This window comes from Lytechinus variegatus, chromosome 14, assembly GCF_018143015.1.
Source record: "Lytechinus variegatus isolate NC3 chromosome 14, Lvar_3.0, whole genome shotgun sequence".
Lineage (NCBI taxonomy): Eukaryota > Metazoa > Echinodermata > Echinoidea > Temnopleuroida > Toxopneustidae > Lytechinus > Lytechinus variegatus.
The window spans coordinates 6,369,756-6,385,605 of NC_054753.1; the positions used below are offsets into that span (position 1 = coordinate 6,369,756).

General features: G+C 37.9%; 1 protein-coding gene across 1 annotated transcript in view; it reads right to left on the bottom strand.

The window, feature by feature from the left end:
* Positions 1–882: 882 nt before the first annotated feature.
* Positions 883–15,850, bottom strand: part of LOC121427902 (serine/threonine-protein kinase mTOR-like) — a 33,673-nt gene continuing 18,705 nt past the window's right edge. The window contains exons 22-39 of the mRNA XM_041624477.1: positions 15,753–15,839; positions 15,370–15,537; positions 14,441–14,553; positions 13,605–13,860; positions 12,144–12,278; positions 11,582–11,724; positions 10,991–11,153; positions 9,861–9,994; positions 9,100–9,178; positions 8,157–8,296; positions 7,583–7,799; positions 6,695–6,880; positions 6,023–6,148; positions 4,909–5,052; positions 4,363–4,475; positions 3,137–3,254; positions 1,743–2,072; positions 883–1,095 (exon numbers count right to left, since the gene is read on the bottom strand). Coding sequence (XP_041480411.1) covers positions 883–1,095; positions 1,743–2,072; positions 3,137–3,254; positions 4,363–4,475; positions 4,909–5,052; positions 6,023–6,148; positions 6,695–6,880; positions 7,583–7,799; positions 8,157–8,296; positions 9,100–9,178; positions 9,861–9,994; positions 10,991–11,153; positions 11,582–11,724; positions 12,144–12,278; positions 13,605–13,860; positions 14,441–14,553; positions 15,370–15,537; positions 15,753–15,839 — 2,865 coding nt within the window. The remainder of the gene's footprint in view (positions 1,096–1,742; positions 2,073–3,136; positions 3,255–4,362; positions 4,476–4,908; positions 5,053–6,022; positions 6,149–6,694; positions 6,881–7,582; positions 7,800–8,156; positions 8,297–9,099; positions 9,179–9,860; positions 9,995–10,990; positions 11,154–11,581; positions 11,725–12,143; positions 12,279–13,604; positions 13,861–14,440; positions 14,554–15,369; positions 15,538–15,752; positions 15,840–15,850) is intronic.

The window sequence follows — 15,850 nt, forward strand, 5'->3', positions numbered from 1 at the left end:
TCTAGCTATGTATCTATACTACCCCCACTCCAAATCTTCCACGTTCCCTCTCTTCCCTCACTGTAGTAATCATCAATTTCAACATCGTCATCACCACCACCACATCCACCACCACCGACACCACCATCGTCATCATCATCATCACCCGCATGAAAATAGAATCAATCATATCACATTCATCAAATCCCCTTCAGCAACACATTGCTATCACCTTCATCAGCATGCTGACGGATTGTGACAAGACTAGCTCATTCAGACACGATTCAACAAAGCTCAGTACCTACGCTCAATAAAATAATTGTTTACAAAATCAGTAGGATATCAGGCCCCCCCCAAAAAAAAAAGGAATAAATAAGAATAATAATCTTGAGGAGACATGAGACATTTGTCATTGCAGGGTGTCAAAAAAAATGTGAATTAAAAGAAAATTTGTTGTCCTATCACAGACTATCACAGAAAAACTCAAATAACAGTATTCACCATATCACATAAGGACATAAGGTCACAATTAAATCATTTTGACATCGTGTAAGAATCATAATAAAATAAGAATAAGGTGTGAGGGAACTTTACCAGGGATGATACTTAGAAATGACATAAAAGACGCAAATCAACTAGAATAAAACATTTTGTACACAAGAAACATGTTTCCTATCACATGTAATTAAATTGCTTGGGCCTAAATTCAGGATTTCAGCCTAAAAAGAGGCATCACTACTTGAAGCAGCAGATATATGTTTAACTTTAATATAAATAGCAAAACTTATCTAGAGCTTTTTAAGCGCATCTATTATTTCCCGACTCAAGGCCAACCACAATTGTCTCACCACGTCTGAATGCTACAATCTTGTTGCACTTTGTCACACCATACATCTGCAGTCACTATCCATGAAGTGGTCTTACCTGTAACCATGTGTCGATCTGCAATGTCTTGATTCCTTCAGTCAGTGCCTCGTAGACCTCTGTCCACTGACCGTAGTCAAACCAAAGGGTCAGTAGCCTCAAGGTATCCTGGAGGGAGTTATCACTGGACAGTGAGATGGACCGCACAAAGCCATGGACAGCTGGGACAGCGTACTTCTGGACATAGTTATTCTGAAAGATAAATTTGCATATGCGGAAGTTTATTTGTCTTGCAAATTTGGGAAGGGAGCAAATAATGATTCCTTGGGAGGAATTTGAATTACAGTTAAAAAGATGGCTTTCTCAAAGCACATAAACAATGTCATACAGAAAAATAAAACATGTTCTATCAATGAAACATTATCATTACTCTGATTCTCTGCCACAATGCCCACGTAATTCATAATCAATTAAGACACCATTCTCACTACCTTCCTAAAACTAGTTTAGTGGAAACTAGATTAACGTGTAATGAGAACGGTCAAAGCGATCTTAGAAACGATCTTCCCCCAACCAGATTGAAAAACCACCTCGTGATGTAGTTTTCCAAATCGCTTTGCCTCATGAAACTGGTTTTAGCGTGAAGATCGACAGGTGTAGAATGCCTACGCTGCAGTTTCCAATTTCGCACGAAACGTGTCACCCCACTGAAAGCCTTTCCATAGCAACAAGATCGCTTTACGTGAATAATTTTGAAAACAACTTTCATGTGATCAATTGGGAATGCTAGCAAAGCGATCTTCCAAACTTTTTCTGAACCAATTTCCGGTAAACTAGTTTTAGAAAGAGAACGGTGTATAGGAGAATGATATAATTCAGAGAATCCAACATCAACTAACCTGTGGCTGCTGGGTGGTGGAGGAGGGCGTGGTCGCTTCCGCCCCTAGAATGTCGCCCTCGCCTGCTCCCAACCCAGGGGTGCTCGGACCCTCCCCTTCCCCGCCCACGTCACCCGCCTGGCAAGTGCCAACTCCGGGAGAGACTGGTGCGGCTGGGGTAGCGGAGGGGAGCCCCTGGTCGGCAACAGGCGAGGATGCGGCGGTGGTGCCGCCAGCGGGCGTGGTCGGTGTGGAAGTAGCGGTAGCGGTAGGGGTGGTACTCGCTTGTATGCTCTGCTGCTTGTAGTACAGAACCGATTCATAGTTCATAAAGGCCCATGAATGCCATGCCTAGAGGATAAAACAGTACATTAAGTGACAAGATAATAAGAGATGTTGTTTGAAGGTTTGCATGGTGGCATGTACAATTGCTGATGTGGTTTACAGTACACCATGTGGAGTGTTATAGAAGCAGTGGATAGAAGAAGAGGAGAAATGGATTATCAGCCTATTTCGAGGAAGAGGAGTCCTGAAGACGGACAGTCGACCTGTCCGAAACGTCGAGTATCTCTACTACTCATCATCTCTACTCGCCGACTCAAGCATCTCCTCATCAGCTCTACTACTCAAGCTGTTCTCACTCACCATTCCTTCTGGTTTACAGTCCTTTTCAAGACTATTTTCAAGAAAGAATACTCTACTCTCAAATCTCCACTTTCTCGCCTATCCATTTCTTCTTTTCTTCTATCCACTGTTTCTATAACACTCCACATGGTGTACCGTAAACCACATCAGCAAAAGATAATAAGACTTCTCAAATATCAATCAAAGGAGGCAGAAAGGGATGCATTTGAACACCAGTCATCAAGGTTCACAATTTCTTTTCAAATACACGTAGCTGATGAAGAAACAGTGTTCAACCCTGATGACTTCTGGCTAGCATTTCAAAAAGGGAATAGTTTTATTGACTAATGATATAAGCTACCAAGATCTGATTGACTGAGAGCAAATTTGTCAGTGAAAATGACAAATTTTTTCAGGAATTCCTTTTCCACTTTTGGTGTTTTTTTCTCAATAAAGTTATCCCTAGTTTAAAGGGGTAAAGCTGTTTGTAAGTTACGGGCAACTTTTCCAAAGACTGTTCATCCTTTCTTGTGGTATATGATATACACCAATATTTAAGTAATACTGATTTAGCCTCTGAAAAAGGATCACCATTTGTTCGTAAAAGGCATGCTTCAGTTACGAACAGCTTCATGAAACACCTACCAATTTCATAGTATATCCCTGTGTTTTTGTTTTGCTTTTTTTTTCTTTTTTTTTCTTTTTTTTTTGCTTCAAACAAGGTAATCAATAGGATGTAAAAGGTTACATTTTGAAAGGAGTGATTAATTCAAACCCAATGAGGATCTCACCTTGTACCAGTCCCTATCATGTTCTGTAGCCTGTCTGAAGTAGCCTAAGATCTGTTCTACAGTTTGTTGGTTGAGACCTTCTAAGCTTTGCTGCCATTCACCCAGTTTCAAGTAACATCTGAAAAGAGATTAACAATCGTGTAAGATGGGTTGAGTATCAAATCTTTCAGGTTGTTTGGCAACATTCATACCTTTGCACACAACATCCAAAATATAGCAATGCACAGACACATATGCCGCAATAAGATCAAAGTGCATTCACTTTTGTGCTTGCTAACTGCACTTGCAAAATATAATACATAGCAATCCATTTTGTTTCCATGACAGAAATCTCTTGCATTCAGTAAAAGTGAGACACTCTATTCAACACAGCTTTGCCTTGTTAAATACTTGTACATTCATCACTCTTCGATCCCATGCAAAATTCAATAACATCCATTTATATTTGCTAGTTGTATAACTATAATGATTACAATAATAATAGTATCGACAAAATGGTCAATGGTCAATGTAGAGTTGTGATTTCATTTTATGTGAATTACGCTTCAAGTAATAAATGAATAAAATGACCTGATACTTTTACTCATTTAACAGCTCTAAAATAATGATAATAATAGTTATACTGAATATGCCTATTTGTTCTTATTTTAACAATGATCTCATTACACTCTTTAATCGACTTATGTATATATTTATGAATATGTAATATGTATTATGTGCACGCCAATATTTTGTATTTGTCTCTCCTTGATTATGTATATTTCCTTATGTGTAGTAATTTGTATGTTTGCATGTACACAAAATGAATTTGCATTAAGTTTGACAATAAAACAATATACAAATAGCGAATTGGCATGAGTGCGATGGTGCGAAATCTTGCACCATTGCACGAATAAGAATATTCGCTATTTGTGTTGTACGCCTCGAAATCTAGCGAAACTATGAAAAAACAAGAGTTTTTCCCTGCAGTAATCTATGAAAAGGGAGCAAAAATATTTAAAGCGAAAAGCAAATCCCACAAGCCGGGCCTATAAGCGCACACAGAATTGCGCATTTAGCCAGCGAGCTATACGTGCATTGTCAAATTAATCAATGAAATCGCATTGTGACGTCACCTCCTAAAGCCGTGTAACGGTACATTTTGGATGGTACGTCTTGCGTGCAATTTTGCATTTGCTCGTGTATAACAAGCTGAGTAGGCGTTGTACAATATATTATTAGTGTACCTTGCAAGTAGTTTATGAAGATCTGGATTCTCTTCTCCGTTAGGTAGTGTCAGCAATGGATGTTGGGTGAGGGTGTTTTGAACAAACTGATGCAGCTGAGACAAGGCTAACGGCTGAGGAGGGAAGAAAGGAGGAGAATGGAATATGAAAAGGCATGACTACACCAACATCCCCTACTTTGCTACCGAATAGCATAACAGCAGTTTATCTGGGATAGAGGCCAGTTTACTCTAAAGTCCTTAAGATTTTTTGAGAGGCAGGATTTTGTCACTCAAACAATTCTGCAAAATGGTATAATTCAATCAAAAAGTTAGGAGGAATTTTAGGTAAGAGAACAAGAACCAACAAATATTTTCTTCTCATTATGAATTATGTATATGAATGGAAATATCACCATTAGCTTAAGATTTTCATCATCATCATCATAACCATCACCACCAAAATCACCATCATCACCATCATCATCATCACCACAATCCACAGGTTTAACCAATCACCATCATCATCATCATCATGACCATCATCATCACCATGACTACTACTCACCCTGATGCCATCCTTCCACATATGTTTGATGTAGGCAAAGATGACCCTTGGATCTTTGATGTGAGGGGCAAGGGATTCCAGTGTCACCTCCTGGACAGATGGATCAGCTCCAAGGAGCATCACTAACGTCTTATGAGATAGGACCTAGAACAAATATCACATGAGGTGAGCATTTCATGAACAAAGTCAATGATATTCGTTTACTATTTGATATGAGCTCCAGAAATCCTTGACTCTGATTGGCATAGAGTGAATTTGTTAGTGAAATATTACTATTTGCATCATGAAACACTCCCCAGATCAAAGGTGATACATTAAGGCAACCGCACACCTTACAATTGGTCTGCGACCAAATTTCAAAATAAAATGTAGTAGAATTCGATGCTAATATTGAGACATGGAATATCTTACTGTGTAATGTTCTAAATCATTTTACGAATACCTATTTTCAAATCTGTGACTATGCTATCATCCTTCTTAGAATAAAAGCAAATTTAATACCTAGTCGTAATGACGTCATAGCAGTCGTAAGATTGGCTGCGATTTGAAACTAATTTGTCCTTTACTCCAAACTAAAGGCTTGCAATCTTTCAAGATGGTTATATTAGTATTCTTTCAACTGATTTTAACCTCAAATTAAATGATATGTTCCATTCACATTTTCAGAAAATGAGCAAAATGCAATCGTGAAGTCGTGAGGTGTGCGGTGGCCTTAAGATAGTGACTTCTTAATTTCTTTCCTTACTTCTGGTGTGTTTAAAAAAGAATCAAGTATGACTAAAAGTCATGCATATACGGCAATGTGCACAATATCCACAGGTAACCTCAATGGTAGATATGTAACTCACATTGATCTTCGGCATGACAATCATTAACAGACTCTCTTTTCAGCTTAGGTTTCATAATTTTTTTTTCTTTCTTTTACAGTAGATCTAAAATGATATTGTGACAATTGGCCTTGATGTTAAAGACTTCCTTGTGGCATTACTACTATTTGTAATTACTTGTGCTTAGCTTTACGGAAGATGATCGTGTATTATTTTTCCTTTTCATTTGGACACAGCTGATTATCTTCCAACACAGAAAAAAAATTCCCTGAATAAGGTACACTCACCATCCTACCACTCTTCCTGCAGAGACTAGCATACTTGAGCCATGTCCTCAGATCTTCATGGGGAGATATCACGAGAGACCGAACCTGGATGATCTTCTGCCAATCTTCTACATTCCGCTGGCATCCCTGAGAAAAAATATATAAAGAAAGTTCTTGAAGTAGGAAAATCAGTCTGCAGAGCATTTCATCACCATTGTTGTCTTACAATTTGTCTGATCCTTTGATTTTGATTGGCTGAGAAGCATTGGTACCATGGTAACTGACAGATAAAACTGACTTTGTCAGATAAAATATCCGACAGGTCCTTTTTGAAATGCTACCCAAGTTGTTATTGCCAACGTCCATAACCATGAAAGATATATTGTTAACAAGGCCAGCAAAACTGAACAAAGAATTGAATAAAACTTCATGAAGCAAAAAAGAAAATATGATCTTTCAGAGAATATTTTGTAAATCAATCAGGTATTGCCAAAACCTCAATAAGAGCATGTTTACACTATAAAATGAGATGCTTCCAATAATGTAATGTGATGGCCAAGGCAGGGAATTTCTGGCTAAGGTTAGACAAGGAATTCTGAAATTGTGTTTTTTTTTCAGAGTGCACTTTATGATGTGATTGGTGCAGTGGATATTACTGGAGAAAAATGTTACTAAATAAATCCTTTAAAGTACCTGGAGCCGATCCCACCACATCTCCCTGATGATGTCCTGCCTCTCTGGAACCAGCTTGTACTGGATGATTTCCTCAAGTTCTGAAAGCATCTGGACAGACACCATGGCTCCGTACGCTCTGTCATAGCTCTCTCCTGCCATAGCAGTCAGCTCAGTGTCGAGGATATCCCGAGCCTTGTCAATGCACTGAAAGAACAAGATATCAAATTAAAAATGAAATTTTGCGAAGAAATTTACCCAGTCTTACAATTACATTCAAATTGATCAGGACTGAGACACCATGACTTTGTAGCTCTCTCCTTCGATGGCAGTCAACTTTGTGCCAAGAATATACCAACTTGAATAGAATAAACTTTTCTCTTAACTTATAAAACAGCTTCTCAACTAAAAACTTTTAATGGGTTCTAGACTCCTTTCAGAAGTGTGTGCATTAAAATTATGGTATACATGTATGTTTGTACAGGACCAGTTATAAATCTGAAATATCAAGAAGTCGCCACAATTTGAAAAAGGACCAAAAAAAATAATGTTTACTGATTTTCTGTCAAAAAACTGACAGAGAATCTGGGACGAATTGAATAAAATATGGGAGAATTATATAACAAATTTCATATCAGGCAGTCAAACTAACATGATTTCAGTAGCTTTCAACAATATCCCTGAACTTCTCTTTATTAGCAAGAGCACTTTATGAAAAAGGCCCTGGGGCCAAGCTGCATGCAGAATGGCATTCAAACGCAATTCCCCAAAATTAACCACAACTTTTGTTTTAACCAATCAGAAGCTCAAATTATGAGATACAATTGATTTTCAAGCAATCACTATCACGCAGTTGGGAGTTGCAACTGATTTGTTTTACATGTAGTTGCAATTGAATGCAGTACACACCTGCTGGGCCTGACCAAAGTGATCCTGATGAACAGCAAGCACAGCTCTATAGAAGGCTCCATCATAGGTGTCCCTAGGGATGATACATGTATATTCCTCCATACTGTCCCAGTCACCCAGACCCCAGGCAGCAGCAGCGGCCATCCGCGCCATTCGCTGTCGGCCTTCATCGGGCACCAGAGGCCATCGGTCACAGGCAACGTTGTGCAGTTGACCCCTAAAAGGAAACAGAGGAAAGATCTGACTTGCAGAGGAAAGGTTGAATTGAACATATAAAATATATAGGAAGCAACAAACAACTAGATTCTGTAAAAGTCAATGCAATGCGGCCAATTGGTTTCATTCTATTAAAATAACACTAATTTCCTCAAGTAGCTTTAAGATACTCTTATTTTTCTTTTTAAGTCCTCCATCTATGTCACTGTTACAGACTCTCAAGCAGTTTGCCACTTTCCTCTAGAGTTTGAGCAAATACATGAATATCTATGACATACAATTAATATTTGCATTTATTGTTAGATAGGCAATAGTGCCTTCAAAGAATAGACACTTCATTAACACAAAGAAACCTTACCATTCTCCAAGAGCTTCCAAACATCTCATACGACCAAGGGTTAGATCAAACTCATCTGGTGACTGGTCCTGTTTCTTCTCATAAGCCGTAAGGGCATTGTCCCAATCATGGAGTTTCTCGTACCAAGTCTCTTGAATTTGCTGTAATAGTATAAGAGTCTCATATCAGATATGGTTCCGAGGGATGGAGTTCATAGTAAACAACACTTTTTATGACATTAATCACTATCACCACCACCACCATCATTATCATCACCTCTATCATCATCATCATCGTCATCATCATCATTACCATCATCATCAACATCATCGTCATCATCAACACTATCATCATCAACATAATCAACATCATCATCAAAAACATAATCAACATCATTATCATCATCATCACAATCGCCATCATCATCTTAATCATATCGTCGCACGCACCACGAACCATCCTCTCTGCGCACTTCGATGCGAAAGTTAAGCGCACTGTGTCTATTCCACGAACCATCCTCTCTGTTACGTTGCCCACTGTGGCGTAAATAATTAACTTCAAGAAAATATAAAGATAGGGGATGAAACTTTGGAACCTGAACTTTTTAACGAAGACACTGGTAAATAATTTGCTCTCCTTGTAGGTGCACTTATTGCTGGTTTAAAAAAAACTTTTCTTTAAATGCGTTTTCTGCAAAAGTCACTTTCACATCGAAGTGCGCAGAGAGGACGGTTCATGGTGCGTGCGACGATAGTAATCACTATTATGAAACATGGAGTAATATAATCATTAACACCTCCATCCTAAATGTATGTCTTCTTTATTATTGCTGTAATCTTCTTATCACTACCAGATTCAAATGAGTATAAGATATTTGAGACTTTAATATTCTGATAACATGCACATTGTGTTTAACTCATCTTACCACAGACATTCAAGATCTTCAAAGATGGTCTAAACTTACCAGTTCAGCTCTGTAATTTTTCATGGCATACTGCAGCACCCCAGTAGCTGCCTCTGATTGGTGAAGCTTGTTGTTGATACTGTCAATGTGAAAACAAAAGTAGCAATTAATTGCAACAACAAAACTATTTTGAGTGCATAGTGGCTCTAATGAAAGTACAGTGACACAACAATTTTGCAAGTCAAATAATATTCATATAATAATAATAATAACTCATTATTATTATTTCTGGATTTATAAAGTGCTTTTTGCCAGAGGATACAAAGCTCTGCTATTATTACCCCGGCTTTAGCTCGAGCTACCATCACCGGCACTAAGTGCATGCAAGGAATTACTCCTGCCTGGTACCCATTCACCTCACCTGGGTCGGTCGAGTGCAGCACAGTGTGGATAAATTTCTTGCTGAAGGAAAATACGCCATGGCTACGATTAAAACACACGACCCTCTGTTTCAAAGGCGAGATTCAGAACCACTAGACCAGAACGCACCCTTTGTTATGTTGCACAAAGTTCTTATTACAATTAAATGTATTTTTGTAATACTATTGAGTGTTTGTGTCTTCTGACTGCTAATTGAATCTAATATTTTTTCTTTCAAATATCTGCTGCTATAAACAATTTTGCATTGATGGTGATCTATGATTTGCAAATAATACATCAAATGCAACTCCAAAACCAATCAGAAGCCTTTATTTGTGACTTGCACTGGGGTTTTTTCAGTTGGGTTTAAATACAACTCTTTCTGCAACTTGTGCCCATACCTGATAAGAGCTTCAAGGATCTCAGTGTTTGGTCCACGGTGAAACTCCTCTTCTTTGTAATGCAAGGCCTTGGCATAAGCTCGACAATTGGACGCCCTCTCACCTAGCAGCACTGTATTCAGAGGTAAAGGACCCTGTAAAAACAAACAGTTTAAAACATATACTGTAAGACAAATTCAAGGACTCATATTAAGATTGGCAAAGAAATGCATACCACTGCATGTGGGATAAGGTAATCTACAGTATCTCTATTTAATTTTTCTTATGAAATATGAAATACAGAAGTAACTTCTGAAGGCTTCCATGGTGAACAAAAAGAAGAGTGTCGTGTTTTCACAGTACAACATGTATCTTTCATGGGAATATGTTGGTCCTGAAAAGCACCATCCATACTCGACATTTCAACAAGTGTGTTCTTGTCGTCTTCAGGAGAAATACAGAAGTCCCATAATTCTAGAAATTCTAGGTTTGAAGTGCCCTTTTACAATTTTACAACGTGTACTGTAATATAAAATGTGACCTATATAAAAAGTGACAGTGCCCTAAAAATATCAAAATTTAAGGCCTACTGTACATTTTGACTCTCTCTTGAAGGTTAAAATCAGACAGTTACAAGATGATCAAATGGCTTCACTGAGCCATGCTCCTACTGAAACGTGTTGGTTAACTTTTATATATCATGTCATTATCATCACATTCTCTGTATTATTATTACAAGTATGAAGGGGCTCCCGTGTCTATGCACCTAAAATTAAACTTGTGATTACACATGACATACTTTTGAATTACACAAATAATGTTCACTTGATACTGTTCCTTATATTCTTTTAAGTTAGTGTGCCAAAATCTCATAAAATTTGAAACGTAATAATGTTTTCAGAAAAAAAATTGGCCTTTCATTTTTAGATTTTGATGAGAAAGACTGCACATTGAGACTGTTACAAGAAATACCTGAAATTTAATATTTGTCCACCATTTTTAGTCAGATTTTTAAATGAATATCCGTCTATGTAGTGCAGGTATAAAGTTTGTGGTTGTGTGGGTCTTCAGAAAAGGAGCAGGAAAGGATCGGTGTGCAGACCCAGGCCATACATGATTTAAATACATTACATTTATGACAGACTTCTTACCTTGTCTGAATGTTCCATGAACTCGGCCAGATTGAGTAGGATCTGAACTATCTCTGGAATATCTTGAGAGGTTAAAGCCTTCTGAAGACTCTGAATAAGACTATCCTGATCCTGCTCAGTCAATTCAGACCAACAAGAAACAAACGCTGCGTTGAACAATTCTCTGTTGGTGAGAACAAGGGTACATATGATGCACTAATTGTAATGTAATCATTTTTCCTCAATGACGTATAGAGCAAACAGCAGTGAGCTGCCATGTCTGAACGACTCTTTGGTACAGCTTAGAACATTGTACAAACTCTGGAAGCCATGATTGGTTGTTGTTTCCATTTAGATGCAGATCGAAAGGGGCAAAGGGGTGGATTTTTCCATTCTTTTACTTTTCTTTTGCATGTCACAATTTTGTAATGGGAAAATACCTGATACGACTGGTGTGAAAATCATACTTTCGGGCTTGTCAATTTTGGGGATAGTACATGTATGTCACCCTCCCCCCCCCCCTTTGATAAATCCTGCATCCTAGATCTCCATTAATATAGATGGGCCTTTGGATAGAGATTGGGAGAGAGAACTAGCAGAGTATAACCTTACCTTGCCAGAGGGTTATAGGTCTGTGCAAGAGCCCAGCATGACCTAAGAGCATGAGATGGTGATTCCTTGAGGAGCTCGATGCTCAGACGGCGTAGCCACTCCATCCAGTCATCTCGAGAGACGCGCCTAGTCACAGCCCAAGCCTGAAAATATAAGTGGCTATTTCTTGAAAAAAAATATAGAGTTTGAAATTGGTTTCAAGATTGATGCAACACCTTCAGAAAGAATCATGTGTTATGATTGTTTGAATTGATGCACAACATTTTGATGGCAATAATGATGATCAATACCACATAATCAAATACATACTACCTGTAAGAGGTATCATAGCTTAAAGGACATAGTATTACTAAAGTACTATGAGAGACTGATCTTACCAAAGGCTTACACCAATATCTGGGGGTGAAATTTAAGCGGTAACATGCAGACAATAGCCACAATTCTTTGATCTTTCTGAGCAGGATGTGTTTATGAACAGGTTCTGTGATACCAGTTTCAATGGGGGAAAATAATTCAGCAGATTCTAATGGTCTCTTTTTTAATACAACATGATTCCTCTGACCTTCTGTAAGTTCCTTGTACTGACAGGAAGCTTCTTAACGGTGATTGGTTCCATGGCAGAGCTGTCTTCCTTGGAGCTTGTTCTCTTATTCCTAGCCCTCATTAACAGAAGCTCATCTTCTGCGATGGTTGTACCCTGATCAAATAAGCGCATATGATTTGAAAAAGTGACGTGGTATGTTATTAACATAATGCACAGTTGCATGTGTGTTATATTCGGGATCAAGCGCACTCAAAGGTCAAGGAACTTTGACCAAATTGTGGTATCAACATTGAAATCTTAACCAAGGTTAAGTTTTGGAAACCATCATGATAACTTGGAAGCAATGAAAGATAAGATCAAGGCATTCACGTATAATGCTTTCAGTGTAATTGTGATAAGGAGATGCCTTAACCCTAAATAGACTGGGCTATTTCGACGCCTAAGAAGACTTATGATCTTGGCCGTCGATCGCGTGATCGCGACGAAATTTGGCACACACGTTACCCATGGCATTATCTACAAAAAAATAACATCAAATTCTGCAAAAAATCTCATGTCTCTTTAATTATGCTAATTTATGCGTAAAATCATAAGTTTGCTCTAATTAATAAAATAATGCCCCTGAAATGCTAATTTTTGTTTCACATACTCTAGATAGGCATCTGATCAAATTGATTTGAAAAAAAAATCAAAATCACATTTATTTTCTTATGTATTCTATTGTTTTCTAAATTTCTTATGTATTTCTTTTTGTTTTGACTTTTTGTTTTTTATTGTTTTTTCAATGAAAATTGTCGGGGACTTTATTTTGACCATAAACAAGATAAAATTAATTGATTTTAAGCAGTAAAAGGAAAAATAATGATACATTTATGAATTTTGGCCAAGAACACTATTTGCATTGGATTTGTACACAAATTCACGTTTTTGAGTAATTTTGGGTCTGCATGCACTTACGAAATGTTGCGTAATTTTGAAACCGCGTATCTGGGGGTCACAATTGTGGTCTCAAAAGTTGCGCGAGACTTGAAAGTAAAAAGTCAGCGAGCGACGCGGTCAAAAAATTTTGTGCGGCAGATTTATCGCGAAAAATGTCGAGGGGGGGGCTGAATCAGCCCCCCCCAGTCTTTTTAGGGTTAATCTACACTTATATCACATATTTAAATCTGTGCATTACTTGTTTTATGATATAGGTCAGTAGTATGAATTTGTGGTGGAAAATCTGTATGGCTACATCCTTGAATTCATTTTATAATATGTATTCATTCACCATCAACAACGATGGATTTCATCAATTTATTTTATAAGTTTATTGAATTACACATCGCTCAGATCAATTTCAATTTCATTTCATTCAACATTTGCATAAAAAGACAACACACATCCAAAACTTATGAAATACTATGTAACACGGAGCCAATGATATGTAAAGGGATCCATTGTTGCCTTAGCCAATGAATTCATAACATATAGGCCTACCTTCAAGATTTTGAGGATCAGCGTCTCATATTTCTGATGATTGATGCGATGTTTCACCAGGACCTTGTTCACCATAGGAATGAAGATCTGGAATTTCTTGCCGAGCTGGAGAACCACGGAGGAGAGCGTATCCATGGCGACAGGTCGTAGGTCAGGCGTGGTGTCCAGGGTACGGACCAAGGGATGGACGATGCGGGAAGCAAACTCCATGAAGTCCAGGTTGTCACTGAGATGATCAACCGTCTCTAGAGCAGTCCTGAGGAAGCAAGGGAAAGGTGGAAAAGAGACATTAGTGACCTTCTATTTGTGGAGAAATACAAAGTAACCCAACATATAAGCTGCCTAGGATAAAGAATCTAAGCCCTTAAAGATTATCATTACCCAAAATATCAAATTAAATCAGTATTTCTCGAATCCAATGTATGTACATTCCCCACTCCCTGTGGAGTATTCACGCTAGTCATTGTGAGGCACTGACAATGCTTTGCAAATAAAATGTGTTACACAAAATGAAATTTTAAACAGCTAGTTTATTCCTCTGCAAATAGCTGTTGGTGAAAATTTAAAAAGTCTGTTTGATTTAATTTTTAATGGCGACTCAAGAATATTCTGAACGTCAAAGAAGTATTGCCTTATACAAGATTAGTAAGAAAGGAAATGATGTGAAAATTTGGAAGATATAAATTTTGGCTATATTCTCCATATCATTTTTATCCAAAAATATAGACAACTCCAATTTGCGATAACGTTGAAAATGTATTGATCAATTTTAGCAAAAGTATAATGCTGACATGAAGAGCAAGTGGAAACCTAGTGATGATGAGGCATCAACTCACCTCCTAACTGAGACAGGGAGGTCCTGAGAATCAAAAAGCTTGACCACCGGAGGTAGAAGAAGGTGGAGGTAGTCATCTAGATTGGCTCCAAACTTCTGCATTGCATTCAACAGCTGTAGATGTGGAAAAATCAAATTCAAAGTTATTCTCATTTCTTTTCTCTGTGTGTGAAGAAAACTAGGGCTGCTAGATTACGTTCAAAGGTGATTTGGCTAACCACAAAACACTGATAATTTACTACAACAATATAATGAAAAAAATAATTAGGTAAAATCAATAAGACAAAAGCTGTGCATATGACAAAAAAATGGAAAGTATCAGATTGGAGCATGTCTGGGGCCTATACAACTGAATAGGCCCATTGTTCAGGCAGAGTGTTGACGAAAATCAACAGAAGCAAGCCAGCACAGGTGATGACTGTCCCCTGGACCAGAGAAATGGCTAAAGACAAAGTATCAAGCCAACACCAAGAATGCAACTTTTAGATCATGTATTCTTATCATCCCTACTCATTACAATGGTAACTAGTAATTTTTGCCATTCTATAGTGAATTATACACCTATATTTTGCCAAGGAACGAAAGGATTTCAGTATGCTTCCATCACTCCAGTTTTTCAACAAATGCAAAATGTCCATGGTGTTTATTAGCAAAATTCCACTGCATTTTCAATTGTTAAATAATAAGATAAATGAATTGAGATAATAATGATAATCATCTGTTTTATATAGCATTTAATACATTGGACCGACATGTCTTAAGTGCTTTACAGATATATTATTACCCCGGTCAACGGATTCAATCAGTCATTCCCGCACACAATGTGTGCATATCCTCCACTCCCTGGGGAGCATTCCAGTCAGATTATAAGAAAAGAACATGATCATATGACGGGAACCAAGCAATGTCCATGAACTTTTGGAGATTTACCTTGGTTGTAACAACCCTTCCTTGGCTGTTGTCATGCATGAAGACCTTGAGCATCTGAGGTACAATGCAGGGTAGATAGAGCTTGAACTCTCCTCCTAGGGCTACTACTGTCTGTTCCACTAGTAGGATGATGGTGTTCTGGAGAGGACTGTTCACTGTCCAAAATTCCTGAGAAAAATAACAATCACATACCACTATCAGAGGTGCTAATTAAACAGAGACTTGTCACTTTAAATGCATAAAGGATTATAATTTGCTGACGCTACATTTAGCGTTCCTGAAAATCACAGGAAATACATGTAATATCTCTTAGCTTTCCCACCATAAATATCCTTCAGTTTCCAGCATTGTAAGCAAGGCAAAGTTATACAATGAGGACTCACCCGTATGAGGTCAAAGATGTCATCCAAGAAGTTTCTAATGTGCTGCTTCACTATGGATATCATAATCCCAAGCTGCTGGAACAGGAACTGTGAAAAAT